At 49.4% G+C, this 24,717-nt stretch overlaps 2 protein-coding genes across 8 annotated transcripts in view; one reads left to right on the top strand and one right to left on the bottom strand.

Moving 5' to 3' along the window:
- The window catches only part of TG (thyroglobulin), a 237,052-nt gene that overhangs the window by 58,239 nt on the left and 154,096 nt on the right, over positions 1-24,717 (bottom strand). The window lies entirely within an intron of this gene.
- SLA (Src like adaptor) overlaps positions 3,403-24,717 on the top strand; it is a 36,846-nt gene continuing 15,531 nt past the window's right edge. For 2 of the 7 annotated variants that reach the window (XM_025265556.2, XM_044928856.1), the window contains exon 1: positions 15,211-15,388. In XM_025265556.2, coding sequence (XP_025121341.1) covers positions 15,211-15,388 — 178 coding nt within the window. Of the gene's footprint in view, positions 3,614-11,766; positions 12,141-15,210; positions 15,389-24,717 lie in introns of those variants that run through there. The other 5 variants (XM_044928857.1, XM_044928859.1, XM_044928858.1 and 2 more) reach the window with 4 other exon arrangements.

Here is a 24,717-nt window from a genome sequence, read left to right as displayed (position 1 = left end):
CTAGCTAATCTATGCACATCTTCCTATGGACCTCACGCTGGAGAAGTGGGCTTGGTTCCTGCTTGGTGTAGGAGAACTGCAGACCCCCCGGGGGGCAGGTAACACCTGGCTCTTGATGACACTTAAGTGTGTAAAGCTGGCATTTACAAAGGAGAATGTTTCAATAAGATAATGACTCCACAGAATTAGGAGGAAATTAGTCAAGCAAATCTCAACATACAGGGTCATCTTGCTAATTTGCCTGTGGACAGTAGCCTGGGTCCTAATAGCTCATAGACAGCATATTAGAGCAGAGACATCACTTTGCAGACAAAGGTCTGTCTAGTCAAAGCTATGATTTTTCCAGGAGTCATCTATGGATGTGAGGGTTGGACCATAAAGAAGGTTGAGTGTTGAAGAACTGATGCTTTCGAACTGTGGTGTTGGAGAAGACGTTTGAGAGTCCCTCGGACAGCAAGGAGATCAAACCAGTTAATCCTAAAGGAAATCAACCCTAAATATTCACTGGAACGACTGATGCTGAACCTAAAGCTCCAATATTTGGCCACCTGATGAGAAGAGCCAACTCACTGGAAAAGACCCTGATGCTGGGAAAGATTGAAGGTAGGAGGAGAAGGGGGAGACAGAAGATGAGATGGTTGGATGGCATCACCGACTCAATGGACATGAGTTTGAGCAAGCTCAGGGAGTTGGTGATGGACAGGGAGGCTTGGAGTGCTGCAGTCCAAAGAGTCAAAAGCGACTGAGCAACCAAATAACAATATAACAGTTCATTAACTCAAAAAGCTCCCTGGAAATCAGCTGCTTTTACACTGATGGACCTGGATGTCTCCATGTGCTCTTGTAGTGCAGTTGCCGGACACGTGGTCACTCAGCCAGGGCTGATCCCATTCTTAACTTAAGGACCTTGGTGGGGGTGTCCCCTGCCAAGTATGGGCTCCGACCTCCATACCATCCCTCAACCTGGGCCACAGCCTGGGATTCTTTGAAGTGCAGTTGACAGCTTCAGGTATGTTTTCTCAAACAGACCCCATTTCCATGCCGTCACCCCAGGGGTGAAAGGAAGGTCGTGAAACAGCAAGGCCAGGGCAAGTGGGCAGCAATTCCAGGTCACCCAGTGGAAACGGGCAGAGAGGATCCTGCCACTGCCACCCAGGCTCCCATGGCTCCCAGTTCTGGGCTTCTCCTTCTGCAACAGCCTCTCCTGGGCACCGACCACTCCCTTTGATAGAGACCCATCTATGGTCCCTGCCTGCCTGCTGTCAGCCTCCACCATTAGACCACCGGGAGCTCCCTTAAGCCCACCGTGCTTTTCCTCCCTGTCCCCCAAAGTCTGCATGAGCCTCTAGCCCTCTAACGTGTTCCAGGCTGATCTTTTTCCTCCCGGAGCCTCAGCTCATGGCACAGAGAGCCCCTCCCTCTCCCAGCTCCACACTGGCCATTTTCCTTTCCTTACAGAGTCACCAGAACTGATAGCTGTGTAGTAGGGCAGGACGTTCATGCACGGCTGAACTCCAATGCCTAGAAAACGTCATTGAATAAATAATTGAGTGAGGGAATGACTTCAGAGTCTTACTCATAATTGATGTTCAGTAAATATTTTTTGACAAGTTGCCTAAAGCTTCATGTCTCTTAACTATCAGTCTAAACCTCTGTTACTCCTCTGGGTGAGTTCAGGGGGAAAGGTCCACTTCTGCTTCTCCCTGCCTGCCCACTCCTCCCCCTCGAGGCCAAGCACCCAGTCAGTCTTTGCAACATTTCCTCTGCCCCTTCCCAGGGTGCCCTGCGCAGTACAGGGACTCTCACAATTCGTCTAAGGAAGCACCTCTCTAGTACAGAGCCCCTGCTAAATTTAGAAGCAGCCCTGGTGTTTTGAATTCATCTTTGATCACAACAGTGAGAGAGGTTTCTAAATGACTGTCCCTGCTGGCCGTGTTGTTCCCACCAGGTTGGGGCCGCGCCACCAGCCCCAGACAGTGACCTGACTCTACTTGGGGACCAGTTGGGTGATGCTGGGCAGATCACTGGATGCTCTGTCTTCTCTGTGAAGTGGGAGGTGGACCAGGGCTCTCGGAAGGCTATGCAGCAGGTCACCTGGCATTCCGAGCTCACCCAGGCACCTCCATGACATGCTGTCTGGAGCCGGCATTCCGGCAGCTTCCATCTCTACCACCAACAAGCCCTTGGGCTCCATGTGCTGGGCTTTCCTGATCGAGACCAGCATACTATGAGTCGTGTCCGACTCTTTGTGACCCCTTGGACTGTAGCCCTACGAGCTCCTCTGTTTATGGGATTCTCCAGGCAAGAAAGAATACTGGAGTGGGTTGCCATTTCCTTCTCCAGGGGATCTTCCCAACCCAGGGGTCGAACCAGCATCTCTTGCATCTCCTGCATTGGCAGGCAGATTCTTTACCACTGCACCACCTGGGAAGCATGCTAGGGACAGGCAGATATATACCATTAGTTAAAAAAATTGAGACCCATCAGGAAGCTGAAATAGTACAATGCACATATTCCCTTCACCTAAACTGACCAAGCATGAACATTTTGCCACATTTGCTTTCTGTCTTTCTCATTCTCTTTCTCTTTGTGTGTGTATGTTTTCTTTCTTTTTTACTGAACCATTTGAATGTTAAAGACAGCGTGCCTCTTGACCTTAAATACATTAGCACGGAGTTCCTAAAAATTATCACATTCTTCACATAGCTCTATGCCCAGAAAATGAGCGCTGACACAAATGGTCTCATATGCAGCCTGCGTTTGAATACCCCCACCTCCATCCCAGGAATGTTCTTTCTAGTCCTTCTCCCTTGATCCAGGAGCCAGTCAGGCATCATACATTCAGTTACCATGTTTCCTTAGGCAACTTTCATCAGGAACCTAGGACAGCTGACTATTTTTCATAACCTTTCTAGTTTTATAACCTTTCATAACCTTTCTAGTTTCTTCCAGTTGTAGCACCAGCCAGCCAAGGGGTGGTATGCCTCCCCCGGGAAGGCTGGTGGGCTGCTCCTTTCTGTAAAGGGTCTTTGAGGCCCATTATTTCAATCCTCTGCCAATTAAAAACTTGTCTACAGTGGAGCCAAGACCAGAAGCTTTGCTCAGGGCCCACTGGGCCGTGACATCAAGAACCTGAGAAGAGAGAAGCAGCTGAGGCTTCTGAGCCTCAGCCCCCTTGGACCCAGTGAGCTTTAGACCATGAGAGCATCCTCTCAGCCTCCTCTGCCTTTTAATTAGAGAAAAAACGTCCCCGTGTCTGAAAGCAGAGCGTGGCCTGGACACTTAGAATCAAGCTGCCCGTATTCCCAAGTGCTTTGCAAAAAAAAAAAAAAAAAAAAAGAACAGTGTTGCTATCTGCACTGTCCTTACAAAGAGAAGTCTGCTCGGAGTGGTTGCTGAAACAGGAACCTGTCTCCTGCAAGCCCGGCCTTCCTCGTTTCTAGCAGAGGAAGTGGCAGCCGGTTTAGCAACTGTGCTTCTCGATAGCACGGGCTCTGCACCGGCGGGAGGCTCACTCTGCCAGGGAAGCAGCAGCTGATGGAGCTGTGTTGACAGTGCTCCTGATGGTCCCTCCTCTGCGACTCCCAGGGGAGACCGTGCCCAGCTGTTGAAGGTATCTGGGGGGACGTGGCAGGGGCTTTGGAGGGGAGGTGTCCGGACCCCTGAGACACACAGCTGACAGTGGGGGTACTTTCTGGAGACAGACATGCTCTGGGAAGATAGGCAGAAGCAGGTCTAAGTGAGGCTCTGTGGCTGGTGAGTCGTGCCTGCTCACTGATGGGACTCTATGCCAGGAAGGGCTGGGAGAGCTCAGGCCGGGCACGCTCATGCCAGAAGGAGATCTTCCAGCCACAGAACATTCTAGCACAGAGCAGGCTTCTCACTGTGGACACTCCAGCTTGCTATTAGACTTTCTAGAAGTATATCTTTAGGTGAGACATTTAAATCTCTCCAGGCCTTCATTCTCTCCTCTGGGAAGTGGGAATAATGGTACACAGCTCACACAGGTATTGGGCGGATTCAACAAGCTAAGATATGCAAAGTGTCCAGGCCAGTGTCAGACACATAGTAGGGGCTCAGTAGAATGCCATCAGCATGGAGTCATAACGCGTGTAACTGGAGCCCAGGCAGGTGGACATCACAGTGGTGCTTCTAGGCATCTGGGGTGTGGATCTTCTTGGGAAGGTGCCAACAATGACTGATGGTAACAAACAATAAGAATCCAAGTAGGTGAGATTTTTACGGCACATATGATTAAATCAAAGGCAAACATGGGAGGCATACAAAAATCTGAAAATAAAATGCAAGCATTAGGAGATATTTTGGAGAACTAGAATTTTCTAAGGAATATGGCACACTCCTTATCCTGCTAGGTTCTTCCATGTCCAGAGAGCCTGGTGTGTGAGGGAAATGGCCTGGGTTTTGGCCTCAGAATGTTGAATCAGGGTTGTGCACGTAGTGTGAAGGGATGGAGTCTGCCCAGCTGAGTGGCAGGGGAGGCGTGTTGCATGAAAAGTTATTTTCCTGCAATCTTTCTAACAATCCTGTTAAGATTACCATGATTATTCGCTTCCAACAAACGAGAAAATGAGGCTCAGAGAGGTTAAGTGATTCATTCAAGTCACACAGCTGGTGAGAGGCTCCGAGGGCTCCAAGGGCTGAGACGGGGGAGGAAGAGCCCCACCTAAGTGAGCTGAAGTGGGGGGAGGACAAAAGTGTGTATTTAAAGCAGTGCTCATAGTATTAAGAGAAGTATGCTCCATCGACTGCAGGGTGTCTTTTTGTAGGTTGCTGTGAGATCCTGCACTGGGCTGTGGTTCTTTCAAAAATAGGGAGGTAAACTCAAGTAAAATTTCTGGCAAAGTTTGGTGCAAACTATAGTCTTCAGTTGGGAAAATGTTATTCAAGAGTACTTAAGGAACTTTCCTAGTGTTCCAGTAGCTAAGACTCTGAGTTCCCAATGCAGGGGGCCTGGGTTCAATCCCCAGTCAGGGAACTATGATCCCACATGCTGCAACTAAGACCCTGTGCAGCCAAATAAGTAAATAAATATTCAAAAAAAGAGTGCTTAATAGGCTCTGAAATATACAATGGTAATAACAGGGAAAAAAAATCTATGGAATAAGCTGAAAGCTATTTAGACTCTTGTGTCTTAAAAAAGATCTAGAATCTGGGAAGTAAGACCAGGAAAACCTTTTTTTTAATCAGCTCCACCTGGGCCTACATTCTGGATAGGTCGCCAGTGAACTCACTGTGTGCCTCTGGGCAAGTTGCTTTGCCTATCTGAGTGTTTGCTTTTTCCTCTCATTATAATAAAAAAAGACCAGCTTCCTTAAGTGTTTGTAAAAAGTTTAAATTATATACAATATGTAGTGGATGCTAAATACTAAATGGCAGCTACTATCACTCCCAACCCAGACAATTAAAGCACCCAAGTTGTTTGTGTATCCATCGGCAGTAAACAGTAGTGGGCAGTGTTCAATATGACGGGTCAAATGGCACAGCCGATGACCTGGTGATTCCTTTCTCGATTTTTCTGAATACTTATTTCTATCTGGTGGTCCTCCATCTCACTTAAGTGAAACAGCTATAGGTAGGTTTGTATTGCACTGAAATCATCTTCCTAATACAGAAAGAAAAAAATTCCCCCACTCTTAGTTTCGAGAGCTGGCAATGTATTTCCAAGGGGAGTGGGTCTTCCTTAAAGACTTAGAAATTATTCATCTCAGTAAACCCCAGTCAGCTTCCTGCATTAATAGATGCTGCTGGGTTTTAATTTTTCATCTGACATTCAGCAAGAATTTATTCCCCCAGCTCTGAGAAGCTGGAGTTTAAAATTCTCATTAAAATTTTCCAGCATGTCAAGCTAGAGCCTTTGGTTCTTGTCAGCAACTTGAGGGCCCTGTTAGTACATTTATCCATCCGTTTGTCCACCCACTCATCCATCCATCCATCCTTCCCTAATGAGCAATGCATTGAGGCTGTACCCTCTGACTGATTTCCTCCCCTCCCACCTCCCCAAGAGTTCCAAAGGAAATAGGTACACTGGTCCCGACCACTTCCTCCCATCTGAGAACCACCACGGGGGGAGGCAGTTCATTTCGTTACGGTAACTGGAGCTATAGACAGAAACCATGGGGCCTCCAAGCGGCTCACTTTTGTTGCCATACAGCCTTGCAAAGTCACGCTTCCCTCCTTGGCACCTTCCAGGCCACTGGGACCATGGCTGGGGGACTCGGGGTGGGGGTGGGGGCAGGTGGGGAGACTTCAGGAGCTTCAGACCAAAGTGGGAATTGTCCCCACAATGGTCCTTGGGGGAAAGGCCCACCCTGAGAGAATAGGGCTGCCCCTGAGGGCACAGCCCTGCCTGCCTGCACTGTGCTGGGTACTCTGTAGGTGACATTTTTAGCCACTCGACTGAATGCAGTGAGCCCTTACTATGTGCCTGGCACCTGCAAGGTAATGATTTCTCATTGAGCAATAGATTAAAGAAAAGATCGCGTGCTCAGGGAGTTTATAAACTGGGGCTGTTGAAGACACAAATCCATAATGAGGAATTGTGGTGTGAGCCATGAAGGGGCCAGAACCCTGGACAGAGGGCAGAGGGAAACCTGTTGTCAGTGAAGTCTTTACCTTTAATTCTCACTTTAGCCCTTGGAGGCAGGCACGCTCCTTCTCAAAGTACAAATGTGCCATCTCCCCCTACTCTTCTGGACTCCCACAGCCTCCAAGTCACGTGGACAATCAGCTTAAAGATTACATCCTCTGAACAGAACTTGGAAGAGCCTGGTAGGTCAGGAACCACTTCCTGATATGCTACTTTAGCAATATACCAACTGGTCTATCTACTGAACAGCTATGATGCAACTGACCTCCTAGCGTACAAGAGCAGCGCCACGATCTTGTCATGAAAAGGGGTTGATTTAGCTTCATGCAACCCTCTGTCCAGTTCCTTATGACTCAGAGCAGATGACTTAAGAGCTGGGCTCTGGAGCCAGACACCTGGGTTCAAGCCCTGCCTCCTCTCTTACCAGCTCGCTGATAAACCCAGATAAGTTATGCAAACAGTCTGGCTTTGGTTTCCTCAGTCCGACAAGAGGCCTAATGGCCGTGGTGTGTCTCTCCCGGGCACAGGGGCTCCTCAGTTTTCATCTCTTCCTTTTCTTTCCCTTTGGAACATCTAGTGTGTTTCAGGTCTGAGTCAACACAGACCTCTGTCTTCACGGCACTTACAGTCAGTCACTCATCAAACCACCACACAAGAGAGTGTTAGAATCCCCTTTGCGGGCAAGGCAGGTGACCCTGAGCATGTAAGGATGAAACCCTGAGCTGAGAAAGTGTAGCTTCGGGGGTCCCCACCCCAGGCATCTGCAAGTGATTCACGTGCGGCTCAGCACATGCAAAGGCCGTTAAGAGACAAAAGAACAATTTCCGTCTCCCTTGATAAGCTCATGAGCCTCGCTGGTGGTTCACGTATCTGTACAAAGAGCAAACCCAAGTCTTGCTGGGAAACGTTATGCAATACAGGAACCCCTAACTTCACCACGCCCGGGCCCAGGCGTCCAAACGCCCTCTTGCCTATCCATCTGCGTCACCATCGACCTCCACCTTCTGAAGAGACCTGCATTTCCCAGGCATCTACGTTTGAAATGAAAAGCCCATTTCGTCTTCACTGCTTTCCCATTCTGTGCAATTGCGTATCTCTGTGATCTAACATCAAAATAATTGGCTTTCTGACTGTTTGCTCATTGCCAAGGTCTGTGATTGTCAGCTTGTAGGTTATGTGGGTATCGAGGCCTGACTTCATTTGTAACGTGGTTTTTGTCAGGAAGTGTTGTTCGGTGTTCAACAGACTCACAGACTGGAAGGTACCATATCCCACCAGCCCTGTGTATTGCGGGGCAGGGGGGAGGAGGGGAGTGGTCACTCTGAGTATGAAAAGCTGATTTAAGAGAAAAAAAAAGAAATGGGGAAATTTAAAATTTTTTTATTAGTGAGATGTTAAAGCCATGCCAGGAATAACTGTGTTGTTCACCTCTCCATGCTGGACACCGCTTTTTAAAGATCCCGCTAGGCCTGGGGTCAAGGTGCTCACTTGTAGCACATTTACTGTTGGCAGAGAAATGAGCAACAGAGCACTCACTCCCCGCCTCAACACACACACACACCCAGCAATGTACTAATCTTGTAACACATACTCTCTAATCCTTACTTGTGAAAATTCAGCAAGGAAGCTATGGCTAAGCTCAGTTTTAAAACAGAAATCAACAAAAAGCTGGAAAAAGTGGAAAGAAGTTTAGCGACATTCTAAGAGATGAAACTGAAATACGCCCCAGCACCAAGAGGTCCCAAATCTGGATTCTCCCTCTGACATCCTAAAATGACTGTAAAATGTTTTCTAGGATGTGTGTATCCTGGTCTCAGGGTAAAGCTGAGACTCCCTGTTATCCTGAGGGTACACGAGATCCTCTTCTGGACCCCCAAGGGTGAAAGGAACATAGGCTTGTGGACACTTGGGTCAATGATGATAAATGGTCAGTGACTCTTTGTGGTGGGAAGAGTGCTGGATGGTTGGGGAGGGTGGGCGGGTCATAGCACTTATCCAAAATTACTGAGAGGCCTTGAGAATAGGGCTTGCCCTCTCTGAGCCTTTTCTTTGTAATTGAGGACACTGAACTGCTCACCTCCAGTTGGTGCTTTATGATATTCTAGGGTCAGAGAGTCTTCTCTGGAGAGGTAAAGGGGCAGGGAGTGCTGAGCCCCCAACCCCCAATAAGCCTGCTTTTATCTATTTCACATGTTGAGCTTTCTGGGGAAACTTTGTCAGAACAGGTTTCAACCAGCCGGCTGGACTGCAGGCTCCTTCTCTGCACAGGGGCAGGAGAACAAGACGGGCCTGGGGTCAGGAAGGACGGGCCTGTGGCTGCACCTGCCTGGCGAGGAGAGCTGGGAACCATGTGGGTCACAGGGCTGGTACACCTGCCGAGCGAGGTCAGGATGTGGTGGGGTGCCCCCGGAAATCCTGAGAGATTTTTGGCAGGGGAGCCAACTGATGCTAAGGTCCTGGCCCAGTTCTTAGGGCCCCTGCTGCGGGTGGCAGACCGCAGGCAGCCCCGAGCAAGTCCCAGGGCTGTTGGGTGGGTACCGGGTACCACTCAGGGTGTGGGGTAGGGGGTAATTGAGACGAAAGGACCATGAGCCATTGTCTGGCCCAACCCCTTCCCCACCATACTTGAGAACCTGAGGCCCAAAGGAGGGGAAGGACTACCCAAGCTTGCCCAGTAACCTAGCTGGCCACCCAGTACCCCTAGGGATCCAGCGGGTAAATCTGTAGTGATCCCATCTTACCATCTTATCTCTGCTTCAGATATGACCTTAATGTAATCCTCAAAACAACCCCTCAGGGCACGGATTAGAATCTCAAATTTCTGCATTTGGAAAGGGAGGCTCAGAGGAGCGCAGCAAACTTGCTAAAGGACACACAGCCAGGAGGTCAGGGAGCTGGATCTGAACTTCTGCTTGCCTGCCTTGGAAACCCTTTAGTCAAGGCACCCTCCTTCTTCCCTAGTTCTACTTCTGATTATAAAAGCAGTTCAGGCACGTGGGAGAAAAACTGGGAGATTTTAGAGAGGTGTAAAGAAGTAGTCAAGAAATTCACCTATAAAATCAATCCTCAGAGAGCCCTTGAAAACACCTTGGCAATAATTTCCTTTAACAGTTTTTCACATATATGCGGATGCATGTTAAAGTTTTGGGCTTCCCCGTAGGCTCAGACAGTAAAGAATCCACCTGCAATGCAGGAGATCCAAGTTTGACCCCTGGGTCTGGAAGATCCATGGAGAAGGGAATGGCTACCCACTTCAGTATTTTTGCCTGGAGAATTCCACAGACAGGGGAACCTGGCAGGCTATAGTCCAGGGGGTCACAAAGAGCTGGATACAGCTGGGCGGCTAAGCACGCATGTTGAAGTTTCATAACATTGACATAGTATGAGTATGGCTAGTTTTTGTTTGTTTGCTTTGTTTTGGGCTTTTTTCTCCCCATAGCATTAATATTTCTTCAAAACAATGCTTGGAAAGGCTGGAAAACTTTCCATACAATTCACTCCTGCCCTCCTGACCACACCAGGCCACCTGATAGTGGCCGTGACAGCTGAACCTGAGCAGCCCTTAACTGGCACTTCTCTCCTGCCCTTCCTCCTCCCCCAGTTAAAACCCCAGCCCTGGGCTTCCGATCACTGCAACTGGACATCCAAGAGAGCCCTGGGGGCCTCTGTGTCCCCTGGACTAAAGGTCCACCCCAACGTTTATGGCCCTCAAAGCTTCCTTTGGCGAGCTTTTAAAATCACTTTCGGTTGTGTTCTTGGACTAGACCCGAGGGCAGGCAAGCAGGACAGCATTCCGTGGTGGTTTTGAGAATGGGTTTGGGAGTCAGGCAGAGCTGGTGTAAAGCCTGGCTTGCCTTCTTACTACTCATATAACCTTGGACACGTTGCTTAGTTCCTGTCACCTAAAAGCAGGGCTCTTGTAAGAAGCTGGTGGGGGAGTGTGATGTCTGTAAAATGCTGGTGTCCGGCAGAGGAAGGGCTGACCACCCGGGGCGGTGCTGGCGATTCTGTGGTGACCGCTGCTGTTGGGGTTTGGAGGTGATGGGTGACGAGGGCCCCCATTGGTGCCACCATGCCTTCACACCTTAGAAGCAGGTCACGTGGACAGACTTGCCACTGCCACACTCTGTGGGAGAAGCATCTGATTCCAAAGGGAGGGCTGCACCCCCAAGTGAGTTCTCACCTCCCAACTGTCGCCACGCTTACCCGACTGTTCTGGACCTGCCTTCTCTGGGTTGGGGCTCCTCGAGCTGCCGCCCCCTTGTCACACTATGAAGGGGTTCAGGTTACTTCCTTTCCCAGAGTGAGGCTTGGCCTTTAGGAGCACAGAGTGGATGAGATGCACAGAGCGGTCCTGGGATGCTGCCCCATGAGTGGCAGGCACTATGTCCACCTGGTAACACAGAGCCCAAGATGGAAACTTCCCTGATCTGGTCAGACAGAAACCAGCCTGAGAAGGCAGGGCCCACACGCCTTGACTCCTCCATACCAGGGGTCCGCTCAAAGGGCGGCCAGCCATTTGCTGACCAGAGTCCTTTGGGGACCCAGCTTCCTCCTGGTGGAGTCGGCAGCATGGCCCTGGGGAAAGGGCAAGGGCTCTGCAGCCAGGGCCAGTAGGCGGGCCCCGGCATCCCTGCTCCACGGGGCTCTGGCCCTGGGCGTGTGGGCAGGGGAGCCAACCAGCTGACCTCCACACTGAGAAGGTAAATGCAGAAACTCTGCCTTCCGGGATGCCGGGAAGATGAAAGGTGGTGGCATCTGCTTATCGCCCACACGAATCACCCTGCCCATGTCCTGAGAAGTGTAAAGACCAGGCTTGTATTTTATTCCGTGTAACGGGACTTCATAAGAAAGCGATGATGGGTCTATTACTAATCATTTTCAAAAGGTCACTGAAATTGCTGGAATTGAAAGATGTTCAGTGGCTCTCTCTTTGGAGATCATCTTTTCCATTCATTTCATTTTTAAGAAGAGTAAACTGAGGCCCAAGTCTTCGCAGAACAAAAAGCAACACTGGCCCAAAGATGGGGGAAGAAGAAGAAGCGAAGGTCGGTTTCCATCCTCTGACACCACAAAGAAAAGGGATGAAGAAACCAAGACTGTTCGGAGTCAGTGTTAATTAACTCATTTCTCTCTGGCCCTCTCCTTGTTGTTTCCAGAAGCAATTATGCCTTTCAAAGCCTCGCTCCCACCTCCAGCCACTGCATAAAACTGTCACAGATTAAATCAGATCGCTCAGCCATTTCATTAGGGAAACCCCAGCTCTCAGTCTCTGGGGGCACTTTCGCTCTTCTCAAATCAAAGCCTCCTTCAGATGAGTTCACTCCTCCCTGGAGATGATAGGAAATCAGCCAGCAGACCTCCAAGGAGCAGGTGGACTGATGGGCTTTTCTGACTAGCACTGGCAGGATAAGGAGCTTACAGTCCAGCCCAGCCCCTGCTCCCGGAGTGCGCCCACCCGCCAGACAGAAACAGAGAGAAGACCAAGAACCCGGGCTCCTAGCATCCACCCCATCTCATCTCAAGACTTTGGGTATGTTTCTTTCCTTGGATGGACCTCAGTTTTTTCATCTGTAAATGCAAGTTTCAAATCTTTTGTTTTCCTGCATTGTAGTTCCTGGGCTTCCCTGGTGTCTCAGATGGTAAAGAATCTGCCTGCAATGCAGGAGAGCTAGGTTCAATCCCTGGGTCGAGAAGATCCCCTAGAGAAGGGGATGGCTACCCACTCCAATATTCTTAGAGCTTCTCTGGTGGCTCAGACGGTAAAGAATCTGCCTGCAATGCAAGAGGGCTGGGTTCAATCCCTAGGTCAGGAAGATCCCCTGGAGAAGGGGATGGCTACCCACTCCAGTATTCTTACTTGGAGAATTCCATGAACTGGGCAGCCTGGCGGGCTACAGTTCTTGGGGTCACAAAGAGTTTGGACACGACTGAGCGACTAACACTTTCACTTTCATTGTAGTTCCTGAATCCCTTCAAAGAGCACACACATCCTTGAGAAGAATGATAAAGTTGTTGGAAGGAGACAAAGTTAGAATTCCCTCTGATAGATAACAAAGTCTATCTGCATGACTTTCCTGGAGTTGCTGATGTAGAGATGAGAGTATGACGTGATGGCTGGAGGTCATCACTTGGAAGTGGCTGGGGGAGAAGATGGACCAGGAGTGAGGCTAAGACATGCTGCAGGGAAGGGGCCCAGGGGTCTGCAGGGGTGAAAGCTCACCTGCCTACTGGGTGCTCGGGGGAGGGGTGAAAGGCCCAAGCCCTGGGATCTAGCTGATCCTGCAGACCAAGCATCAGGCTGCAGGGAGAGAGAGGCATTGTTCCCAGAGTCAGTGGCAGCGCTGTGGGCACCCTTGGGAGTGCGAGGGGGAAAGGTGGGCACACACTTGAGTGATATCTCCATGGGGAGGCCTGCAGGGCCACTCCCCATGTATCCTGAGAGCTCCACTAGAAGCCCTGGTGACCACAGATGGAGCGGCTGAGGGGCTGGGGTGACCGTGGGCTCCAGGAAGTCACTGGGAGCAGGACAGAGGCAGTAGGGCCTCTCAGGACATCTGTGCATCCCATGCGGGGCACCAGCTCCCCAGAGCCAGTCTGCTTACTTCCCCCTTCCCTGGACAAACCTCAGGTGGGGCCCCAGAGGCGGCAGCCTTCCTGTCCACTGGGTGGGACCCCAAGGCCCCCCGTCCTCTGGGCGCTGGCTCAAGGCCCCACACAGGAGACACCAAACTTCAGAGTGAGGCTGCGGGTCCTTCCACTAGCGTGATTTCCCCAGCACTTTCTTTGAGCACATTTCCAGGAGTGCCTACACCACACCCGAGACAAAGAAAATTCATCCCTGCTCCCCCCAGAGCCAGGGTGATGCTGTTGAAACCCTCTGGCCTGCAGGAAGGGCCTGCCAGGGACAGAGCGCCCCCTTGGCTGTATTTGGGGAGGGGGGAGGTGAGATGGAGGAGGAAAAAGGGCCTTGATCTTGCATCAGAGTGGCCTCGCCCTTAAACTACCCTCATTGTTTCCAGTCACAAAGGCCAACAGGATCAGAATGCGGGCCTTCTCATTGGAGCACGTAGCCCATCCAGCCACACACTCTGCGGTGCATTATAAGTTTAGAGTCTGGGCAAGTCTTGTGATTATCTTGGGAAGAACTCGATGATACTACAATCTCTCAGTCTGAGTTATAAGTGATAAACTTCATGTAACTAGTTAAAATAGATTAACTTTCAAAGGACACACTTTCTGGTTTTCCTTGTTTTGCAATATACCACGTAGATCCCCCCTTCCTTGCCTTCCCCTGACCTGTTAGGAAGTGGTGCACACCCCCCTCAGTCTCTGAAAGGCCTTGCTCTGGGAGCATTGATCTGCCCAGTATCTGAACCTGAAATGCATAGAGGAAGGATGCAAGGGTTGGATTGGCCGACTCTGGGGCCCTTTCAAACTCCTAACACCTTTATCTTAAACTGGAGACGAAGAATCGGGTAGAATGCAAGTTTCCAGGTGGGCTGGACACTGGCTGGGGGATTCTGTCTCATCAGTTTTCTTTGTCCCCAGGGACAGGAATAGCTCTGTCTATAGGTGTGGACTTCCTCTGCTTCAAGCAGCCTGAGAGGACACTTCTATGATGGAATCATTTAAGCCCCTTTCTAAAATACTTGTATGAAGACCCAGAATTAGAGCTTCCCTCACCATGGGCTTTCAGAAAATATACTGTAAATGGCAATAACTGGCAATTTTACGCCTATTAATTTTCTGCCAGGTTGTGTTCTAAGTGTTTCACAGGTTTTATCTATTAATGTTGCAGCCACAACCCAGTGTTGTTTTATTATTATTCGCTAAAACAGGCAGGGAAAGGTCAAGAACTTCCCCAAGGACATCCAGCTTGCATGCGCAGAGCCAGAATTTGAACATTATGGAATGATGTTCCAGAGACTTAGCATTTCAACAGTATGGAACAATTAAACCAGAGACTTAGCATTCTCTGTTCAAATTCCAACTTCCCCATTCCATGCTGTGTGACCTTGGACAAAATCCTTCCCCTCTCTGAGACTCAGTTTCCTTTCTGCAGAATGGGGTAAGGGATACAAGGATGCTACGATAATCAAAGGCGGCAGCAGGTGCCAAACTGCTGTAGCAACACAGGAAGCCGGCAGACAACAAATAGCCCTGTTAGGGGTTTTCACTTGTCCCCGTTGCTTAGAGCATGTTGAGAAACTCCAACAGAATAGACAAAGTGGAAAGAGAAAGTACCCATTTCTCATTCCCTTCGGGTTGCGGAGCCACATAACTCCTGCAGGGTAAGAGCTCCGGAGGCTGGGACCCTGGGTGTTGAGGGTCGGGGCTCAGGAGACCCTGGGGTGGGGAGTCTGAGAGGCACTCAACCCCTCACACGAACACTGCCGGCTGCTGGCTGTCAGCCCTGCGAGGAATGGAAACTTTCTCCACCAACAACACTTGCTAGCAACTTCCCTCTCTGTGGTTTTTCTCTGTCATTCCCTTGATAAAAGAAGTAGAGCTGCGCAAATGTAACCAACATTCACGAATCTCATCTTCACATAAAAACACCCGCCTTTCAAGAAGCGAGCCGCCTGAAAATATGATGCAGGATGTACTCTAAACTGGGTCATTCTCCACCCAGAGGGCTCAGCGCGTGGCTGACTCCCCGTGTGGATCCCCTGTGCCGTTGGCTTCGAGCGGCTTCGACAGCCCGGGGAGAAAGAAAAATGGGAAACAGCATGCGATCTACCCCGGCGCCCCCCGAGAGGCCTCTGCCCAGCTCAGAGGGTAAGTCTGGCTTCTTCAGCGAAGATGGGGTGATGGGCGCTGACAGCTCAAGCAGGGCAATGGGTACATAGGGCTTCCTTATACCCTCTCTCTTGCTTTGCCTGTGTTAACATGCTCATGATTAAATGCTAAAAGTGATCAACAATGGTGCCCTGCCAGGATGCTAAGCTGCTGGCATTTTACGATGGAATTTCAAAGCAGCTGGTTTGATCCTTTTATTTCATTTATAGGTGGGGAAACTGAGGCCCACAGAGCAAATGCAGTGTGTATATTAGCTATTGGTAGAGTCAGATTTCCAACCTGGGCTGGTCCGGTTCTGAAGTCTAGGTTTTTTCTTACCATTCCTTGCCAACCCTGATATAATATTATGATGGTTATATTAATATTATCCTGAGTATATGATATTATCATGGGTATATAATGTTCGCATGGATATATAATGCTACAAAAGCTCTACCAGAACGTTTTCAGTGTAACTTGATGATCTAGCCACCAGTCCTAGGAAATCTTCCTGAAAATAAAGGAATCTTTGTGAGCATCTGTAGGACAGCAGGGACCAGGTATTCTAGAAGGAGGGCATAGTGTGGCGGGTTAATCGAGGATGACAGGAACCAGCTTTCTCCAGATATGCAAGGCTGAGCCAGATTCTCGAAGCTACGGTCATTCAAGGATAGCCCAAGAGCTGTGAGGGGACACTGGCAAGCAGAGACGGAGGCTGAGAGCATACCATGGTTTAGAGGTGTGGTGGCCGCCAACACCCTCACCTTTATTTCCTGTAAGAACAGTGAGGATGTGCCTGTGGGTCCTTTAGGGAGCCAGAAAGGGGATGGTCAGGTTGGGTGACCCATCAGCGTCTCCAGGGTGAGTCTCGTGAGCTTTGGGACACTTGGACCTCCTACCTATTATCACAGCAAACCAGAGTCTGATCCCCCTCTCCTGACAGGGGTGACCCCACCTGGTGTCCCCATGTCCCTTGCAGCACTGAACTGGGCCAAGTTCACATGCACAGATGCCCAGTACAGTGTCTGCTAAGCACAGCTCCAGACAAGCAGGGACAAAGCCAGACCAAGCCCTGTGTCCCCACCTGCCACTTACTCCATGACGTCTGCAACCCTTGAAAAAAGAGCCACCTTCTCATTTCTTCCAAAATGGAGATACTCTGTATCCACGGTCCCATGACTCCTCAGATGCCCCCAGGTGACTGCGCAGAGACCCTCCTGTTCCATCCTTACTCAAATCAGATGCAGGGCAATTCTAGTGACCCTCCTGTCCAGCTCCGCAACACCCCACCCCAGACCTAGGTGGGAAGACACTGAGACGTTCCCCCAGACAGAGGAGGCGGAGCCGTGTGATTAGGGGGCGGGAGCGTGTGCACCCCAGGCAAAGTTCCAAGCTGTGTGCAGCTGTGCAGAGTGGCTGCGCCTGAGCTCCTCTCCCACCTTCTCCCAACCAGTTCACATCAGTCTCCTGCTCTGACCGTGGCCACTTCTAGAAAAGCAAGGCTGCCAGGCCTGCGGCCCCGGCTGCCTGTGGGAGGCACCACCCAGGAGCCCATCTTGTGAGGTCGCCTCTCCCACGGGGGTGGCGGGGGTGGCATGCTTGAGCGAACTCCATGAAAACACAGGCCTCCAAGGACTCGCCCATTTGCCTTTATTTTCTCAATGCAAATCGTCATGAAATAAGTTTCTCTTTTTCCACTGTGTGGGTGGGAGGGTGCCTCCAGAGAAGCGGGCCAGGGGTCTCCCCGACCCTCCGCCCCCTGGTTCCGAGAATTCCCCAGGTGGTACCTGGTTTGCTATCCAGGCAACCACATCAAGTGCTGGTGGCCGGTGGCTTTTCCATCCCCCACCCCTGAAAAGTTTCCTTTGTGATCAGTCCTAACTTGATTTCCTCTTTCCTCTGACATCTACTTGAATAAGGGATGAGGTGGTATGGTCGATGCTAAGTGAATTAGTCTCAATTCAAATGATGCAAAGAAGGTGGGTTTGCATGGAACAAGCACCTTTCAGCCAACACTCCTGCTTACTCATTTTATTGGTCTCAAGGACCCAGGAGGTCTCCCGGGAGCAGATTCTTTAGGCCAACAGACAGTGCTTCCACTGACTTCAAAAGCCCCACAGCCCCAGGCTCCATATATGGATGAGCAAGAGGTCAACAATGTGGACTTCTAGACAAACAGGTGTTCTGAGCAGGACTGTGAATGCCTGGGAATATGGATTTGCTCATCTGTTTTCTCCTCAACTAAGCTTGCCAGACTATTCATGATTAGTTCCCAGAGACAAATATCATAAAACCCAGCGAGACAGCAGGGCTTGCTGGAAATAGGACAGGTCTCAGAGGCAGATGACCTTCTTGGGCTTCTGGTATTGTCCTGTGGGGGCTGCCTGACCACAGGGAAGTCACTCAGCCTCCCACAGGCAGGCTGTCAATGGAGATCAGAGTAATTCTTCCCCAACAGCAATGAGAGCACAAAGCAGCTACCTGATACATGTGGGTGGAAGCATTCCTTTTTAAAACTCTATTTAAGGTTATCTGATGGCACTCAGTTCAGTTCAGTCGCTTAGTCATGTCCAACTCTTTGTGACCCCATGAATCGCAGCACTCCAGGCCTCCCTGTCCATCACCAACTCCCAGAGTTTACCCAAACTCATGTTCATCGAGTTGGTGATGCCATCCAGCCATCTTATCCTCTGTTGTCCCCTTCTCCTCCTGCCCCCAATCCCTCCCAGCATCAGGGTCTTTTCCAATGAGTCAACTCTTCGCATGAGGTAGCCAAAGTATTGGAGTTTCAGCTTTAGCATCAGTCCTTCCAATGAACACCCAGGACTGATCTCCTTTAGGATGGACTGGTTGGATCTCCTTGCAGTCCAAGGGACTAGGCTGTGTCTAAACGGCCTTCCCCCCTGCCCCCCCACACCCTGGAAGAAGTTTTAAAGTGGGGATTCCGTGACTTGTTCCCAAAGCATCCCAACGAGCTCATTTTCTCTGCAAATTCTATGCATGGTTCAGACTTCAGTTTGGGGCCAGATGCAGGTGGAACAAAGTTAAGTAAGACCCAGGGAATTCCCAAAGAGCTAGGAAATGGCATATTTCCACCCTAACAAGAGAATTCAGTTACCTTGCTGTGATCTTTTTCCCCTCCCTGTTTCTAACTTTCTTACTGCCCTGACCTAAAGTGAGATCTCACTGGCAGAGGTGGTAATACAAACCCAGACACTCTCTGCAAGGTGGAAAGAATGCTAAACTGTGCATTTACATAGCATCAAGAGTGCTGCCCAGGTGGGTGGAAAGAGGGGTGGGTGGGGCTCAGGGGAGGAAGAAGGGGCAGGCAGTCTCAGAGGCAGGGGACTACTTCTCAGTGAGTGGTGCTCAGACCACCTGCCTCAATCCTCTGGGTAACCATCAAAAATGCAGATTCCGGGGCTTTCCTGGTGGTTCAGTAGCTAAGACTCCATACTCCCAATGTAGGGGACCCAGGTTCAATCCCTGATCAGGGCACTAGTTCCCACATGCCCCAACTAACCGTTTACATGTCACAGCAAAAACCAGACACAGCCAAATAAATAAATAATTTTAAAAATTCACATTTTGGGGCCCCACTCTAGACCTGCTCATCAGAATCCAGGGATGGTGGTAGGGGACAACATGCCTGATTTCCTATAAACCTCCTGGTGCCTCTTAAGCTGCCTAAAGCTTGCAGACCACAGACCTGATGCTACACCAGCGTGTAAGGAGCCAGAGAGGAGAAGGCAGCCCGTCTCCCTCAGGCCTCTCTGTCCTTGTTTGTAAGAAGCGGAAATTCAAGTTACTTGGTGCTTATATGCATCAGTCGTGAGGCCACATGCTTTAGACACATCAACTCTGGATTCTCACCTAGAGCTGAGGTTCATCCCTATTAGCATCTCCACTTGGCAGCTGAGGAAACTGAGGGATGAGATGGTTCAGTTGCTTGCCCTAGGCCATACGGCTGGGATTTGGGAAGCCAGTGGCCTGAGTCTAGAGTTCCCCCACCACCCCAACATTATATGCCTGGAGGGGATGGACTTACTAAAAGGACAGGTGTTCCCTAGGATGAGGGACAGTGTGGTCACCAGATCAAATGACACAGACACTCAAGTGGCCTTGTGAAAGACAGACAGAAACGCATGCCAGATCTCTGACTAGAGGCACATTTCCCACCCGGTCTCACTGACTCCACTGTCGGTACATACGATGGCTTTAGGACGAACATCATTCAACTTTTACACTGAACGTGTATTATTTGTACATTTCATGGATACCATGCAAATTATGACCAACCCATCAAACCTGACTTCACATTGCTTAGAATGGGATTAAAGATTTTTTAAGTAAATTAACATTAAAAAAAAAAAAAAAGAACACTAGGCTCAGAGGGTTAGTGTTCCAGCATACAAGGAGTTCCCTGGTGGCTCAGATGGTAAAGGGTCTGCCTGCAATGCAGGAGACCCAGGTTCAGTCTCTGGGTTGGGAAGATCCCCTGGAGGAGGGCATGGCAACCCACTCCAGTACTGTTGCCTGGAGAATCCCCATGGACAGAGGAGCCTGGCGGGCTGCAGTCCATGGGGTCCCCGGACTTGGACATGACTGAAGTGACTCAGCAGGCACGCAGTGTAGGTGGTGCTCAGCTGTGCCCAGGAGAGCGGGCAGTCAAGAGTCTGTGACCGCTGCTGTTAGGTTACCTGGGTCTAGGCCCTCAACTTGCTGGTTGTGTTTTTTTGGCAAGACTCTCCACCTTGATGTCCCATCCGAGAGCCTCAGAGTCTGCTCAGTCCCACACTTGCCCATCTAATCGACAGAGAAGTCAAAACCTCTCTGAGCCATCGGGTCCCACTTTCCAGCCCGTTACAAAGGATCCACAGGCACAAGTGTCCTGTGATGACCAAGAGAACTCAGCAGACCTGCTATCAGGCCACTCTGCCCAGCCTGTCTCGTTATTTAGGTGTGGGTTGGGGCCAGGGGTATCTCCTGTGAAAGATAACTAAAAGTAAGACCTTCATTGACTCCTCCGAAGGCCACGGGTTTGGACATGACTCAAGGGAATGCAAAACAAGAAGCTGAGCTCACTAAGTTGGTTAACTCCTGTCCCGCCATCTGCACTGAGTAGCTTTGTGTCAATTCTGAAGCCACGGTTAAATCAGCTTTTGTCCCAGTTCTTCATGAGTCAAAGGTCAACTGGGCAGAACTTGGTAACTAAGTCCCAAAAGGAGCAAAGTAGCTTCGTGACTTCACCATGAGCCTGGCAACCCTCATGCTCTCCCTTGAACATGTTTCTGAAACTCCTCCAGCCTTGTTTTCTTCACCTTTTAAATAAGAAGATGAAAGTGAAAGTCACTCAGTTGTGTCCGACGCCTTGCGACCCCATGGACTATACAGTCCATGTGATTCTCCAGGCCAGAATATTGCAGTGGGTAGCCTTTCCTTTCTCCAGGGGAATCTTCCCAACCCAGGGATTGAACCCAGGTCTTCTGCATTGCAGGCGGATTCTTTATCAGCTGAGCCACCAGGGAAGCCCAAGAATAGTGAAGTGGGTAGCCTATCCCTTCTCCAGGGGATCTTCCCGACCCAGGGATCGAAGCGGGGTGGGTCTCCCGCATTGCAGGCGGATTCTTTACCAACTGAACTATCAGGGAAGCCCAAATAAGAATATATGTTCCATATATTTATCATGTTGTATTGGAGCCAAGAAAGTAAAGAATGCCTGCTTTTGCAAGATAGTTATACATGGGATCTACTAAAGGCTTTCTGCACTTTAAAAGAAATGATAGGCCTTACCTGGTGGTCCAGTGGCAAAGACTCAGGGGTCTCAATGCAGGGCCCCGGGTTTGATCCCTGGTCAGTGAACTAGACCGACCCCACATGCCACAATTAAAAGATTCTTCATACTGTAACCAAGACCAAATGCAGCCAAATAAACTAAAAATTTTTTTGCACTTGGACTGTAATTTTCCTATGCAGCTAATTAACATGGATTTCTCTCAATGGCTAAAGCCACTGAAATTCATATAGTAAAAAATTAGTTTGTACTGAAATGCAAAAAAGCACAGATACTCTTTATAGTAACTAGTTATGTCTCCAAGACTATTAATATTGTAAATTTAGCCTTGTGGTTAGGATTTACTAAACCTACACATCAATAAATTGTACTTGTTTATACAATTGAAAACCAAACAAAAAAATGAATGACAATGCTACTCTAAGGAATAATAATGCAAAAAATGGGCCTGTCCTCTTGTGACCAAGTAATATTTGTGTCTAGTAAGTTCTGCCTCGGTCTCCTTCCGCTTTTAGATTCATTTCCTATTTTACAGTTTTGTACAGTGTGTTTAATCTGACTCATTTTTGCGTTCAGCTATCAGCAAATATTTGGTCTCTTGAACTGCATCTTCTGTTCTCACCAAATGGTGTTTATTTTTAGAAGATAAGAATATTTTTAAATTTACGGGACTTGAGGTTTTGCAAAATTCAGAACACTACTAGCTGAGACTGGCCTGGGATCACAACGGAATGATAACCTCACCCCCTGCCATAAACACGATACCAGCTACCACTGACTGAGGCAGGCTCTTTTCATACACTTCCTCATGAATCCTAACCCGATCTGAGAGTTCCAGTGTAGTAGTTTCCATTTTAATACATGAAGAAATCAAGCTCAGATGAGTTAAAAATAAATCTCTCCCCAACTCACAGAGCAATTATGCAGAGGAGGTGGAATTTAAGCCCAGTCTGATTGATTTCAAATCCAGTCCTCTCTTCTGAAAGTTCTCCCTGGATTTCTTCTTTGTCTACCCAGCATGCATCTCATCACTTAATTCAGTTCCTTATCTTGAGTCTGCAATAATCCTCTCTGCTTCCTCTGAGCAACTCTTCCCTGTATCCTTCATTTATCTGACTTAATTCAAACTCTCTGCTCTCCACAAAGCTAGGGACTACAGAAGTCCATAATCCTGTGTTTGAGCTTTATGAGCAAACTTAAGTTTCCTATTTTGCATTAATTTCACCATAGGGACCAAAGTTCATGGAGACTTAGGTGTGATTCTAGCCCCAGACCTTACTTAAAACGGCTGCCCTATCCACAAAAGTACAAACCAAACTCTATCTCCCCCTGACTTTGCCTTCTGTTTTTCCAGTGCTGGGGAAACAAGGGGATGGGGTGGACCTAAAACCCCTCGCAAAAGACCAAGCAAGGGCCATAACCTTGAAGCCAGAGCTCGAACTCAAAGTTTCTCAGCGATGTTTAAGTGTCATAGGTATCGAAAAACATCATTATTACGGAAATTCCACAGGACACTCAACTCTGTTATTGTGAAATTGAAACCCTCCAGCCCCTGAAGCCTGTTTTCCCCTCCTTGAAACAATTATTTTGTAAAGGGATTTTGTTTTTGTTTCTGTTTTTAGCATTAAGAAAAGACGGTTGATCTGTTCCACAGCCTTAATCTTGAATCAGAGATCAAAGCCCCGGCTCCTCTTGTAGACATACAGCTTGTTTCAAGGTTCCATTGCTGTCACAGATAGCAAAGCTGTGCATCTCATTTTCACGCTTGTTTTTCAAAACGGTCTGGTTCCGTCACCCCACCCCCACCCCCTACCATCCTGCTTGCCACAAATCAGGCTCCCTTCTCTAGGACCCTTTAAAAACCTCAGCACGACGGCAGTTTTCCAAGGCCTCGTAGCGTCAGGACCTCCTCACATGTTCGTTTGAGAAACCTGCCTTGAGGATCCCAGGCTGGGTCCACAAGACTGCTCCTCCTGGAGTTCATGGCCATTCCCTGATGGTCACACATACAACACTTACAACCCCAGCTCACTGCCTCAAAGGCAAAGCCCAGGGCTGGAGAAGCAGGACCACAGGAAGGCTGGGCTCCTGAGCATCAGGTGACCTCTGAGTCGACAGAGGTTGGAGGGATGAGAGAGGGGGGAGCAGAGTGTGGTCCAGGTGGAGGGAACAGCCTGTTGACTGGCTCTGCGGATGGGTAATCTGGCCAGCTGGGAAAAACACAACAGCCCATCTCAGAGCATCGCAGGCAGTGGATACCCTATTACTAAGTGGTTCTTCCATAGGTGGGGGCTGTCAATCTAAGAGGAACAGATTTCCGTCATGAAGGCATTTTCCAACCCCTCATTTTCCAGAGTAACCCACATCCTGGAGGGGAAAATGTGACCACACTCAGAGCTGCGAATCAGCCTCGAAACCAGGACAATTTACCAGCATCTGGACAAACCTTATGCACCGGGCCTGGCTTCCTGGCACGATGCCTTCCTCAGTCCCCTACCTAACATTCTACTTGCAATTTCGTGCCCTTTTTCTTAAAGAGGATCTCCAGATCTGCAGAGGTTTCATGTCCCACAGAGTCTGGCTCTACCCCTTGTTAGCACTCGGGACTTTGGGCATGAAGTCCAACTGTAGCGCTGCCCCTAATTATTGAACCGGGTCTGGGCTGCACAAGGGAAGAACTCTTTCTTGATTCAGCAAAGCAGAGTGTGCCAGAGGACTCCCCACAGGTGCAGGGAGGGTCAGAGACCTCACGGGTCAGCCTTCCCCGGGGACTCCGCTCCTTCTCATGAGCCCTCCCCCACTCCAGTGACCACGGCCACCATGAGTCACTTTTGGTTTCCATCTCACACACAGGGATGCTTGCTCTTACAGGGTGTGTTGTGTGTGACTCAGCTTCCCCAAGTGAACAGTCCATCTGAGGACACTATTCCACGGCCATCACTCATTTCTCATTTATTCTTACTCATCCTTGTACTTAAGCTCTCTTTCAACTTAGTCTGATGGGGAACTATGTGAGTTGGAGACTACAAGACAGATGGGCTGTAAGGGACAGGGGCTAGAGGTTCCAGCATGAGGACCTCTAGATCCTAGAAGGTGGCCCCCAAGCCTGCCTGGGGTGAACAAGGCAGGGAATGACCCCTCCTTCCATGACTGTTGTATTCTCTAGAATATGAGCTCCATGTCAGCAGGGAGACTTGGCTTGCTTTGTTCACTATGCTTGGCCCACAGTAGTGGCTCAATAAATAATTGGTGAATGAGTGAATGAATAAATAGCATGTTACCTAGACTTTTGAGTTCAGATGCCCAGCCAGCAAGCAGACTAATAAATGCGACATCACAGCAAACAATAACTGTCTTTGCCAATTTTCTGCTGTTATTGTTCAGTCACTGAATCATGTCTGACTCTTTGCGACCCCATGGACTGCAGCACGCCAGGCTTCCCTGTCCTTTACTGTCTCCCGGAGTTTGCTCAAACTCATGTCCATTGGGTCGGTGATGCCATGCAACCATCCCATCCTCTGTTGCCCGCTTCTCC

The sequence above is a fragment of the Bubalus bubalis genome, chromosome 15 (assembly GCF_019923935.1).
Source record: "Bubalus bubalis isolate 160015118507 breed Murrah chromosome 15, NDDB_SH_1, whole genome shotgun sequence".
Classification (NCBI taxonomy): domain Eukaryota; kingdom Metazoa; phylum Chordata; class Mammalia; order Artiodactyla; family Bovidae; genus Bubalus; species Bubalus bubalis.
The sequence above is the reverse complement of the archived record's forward strand: the minus strand, read 5'-3'. Positions and strand labels throughout refer to the sequence as shown.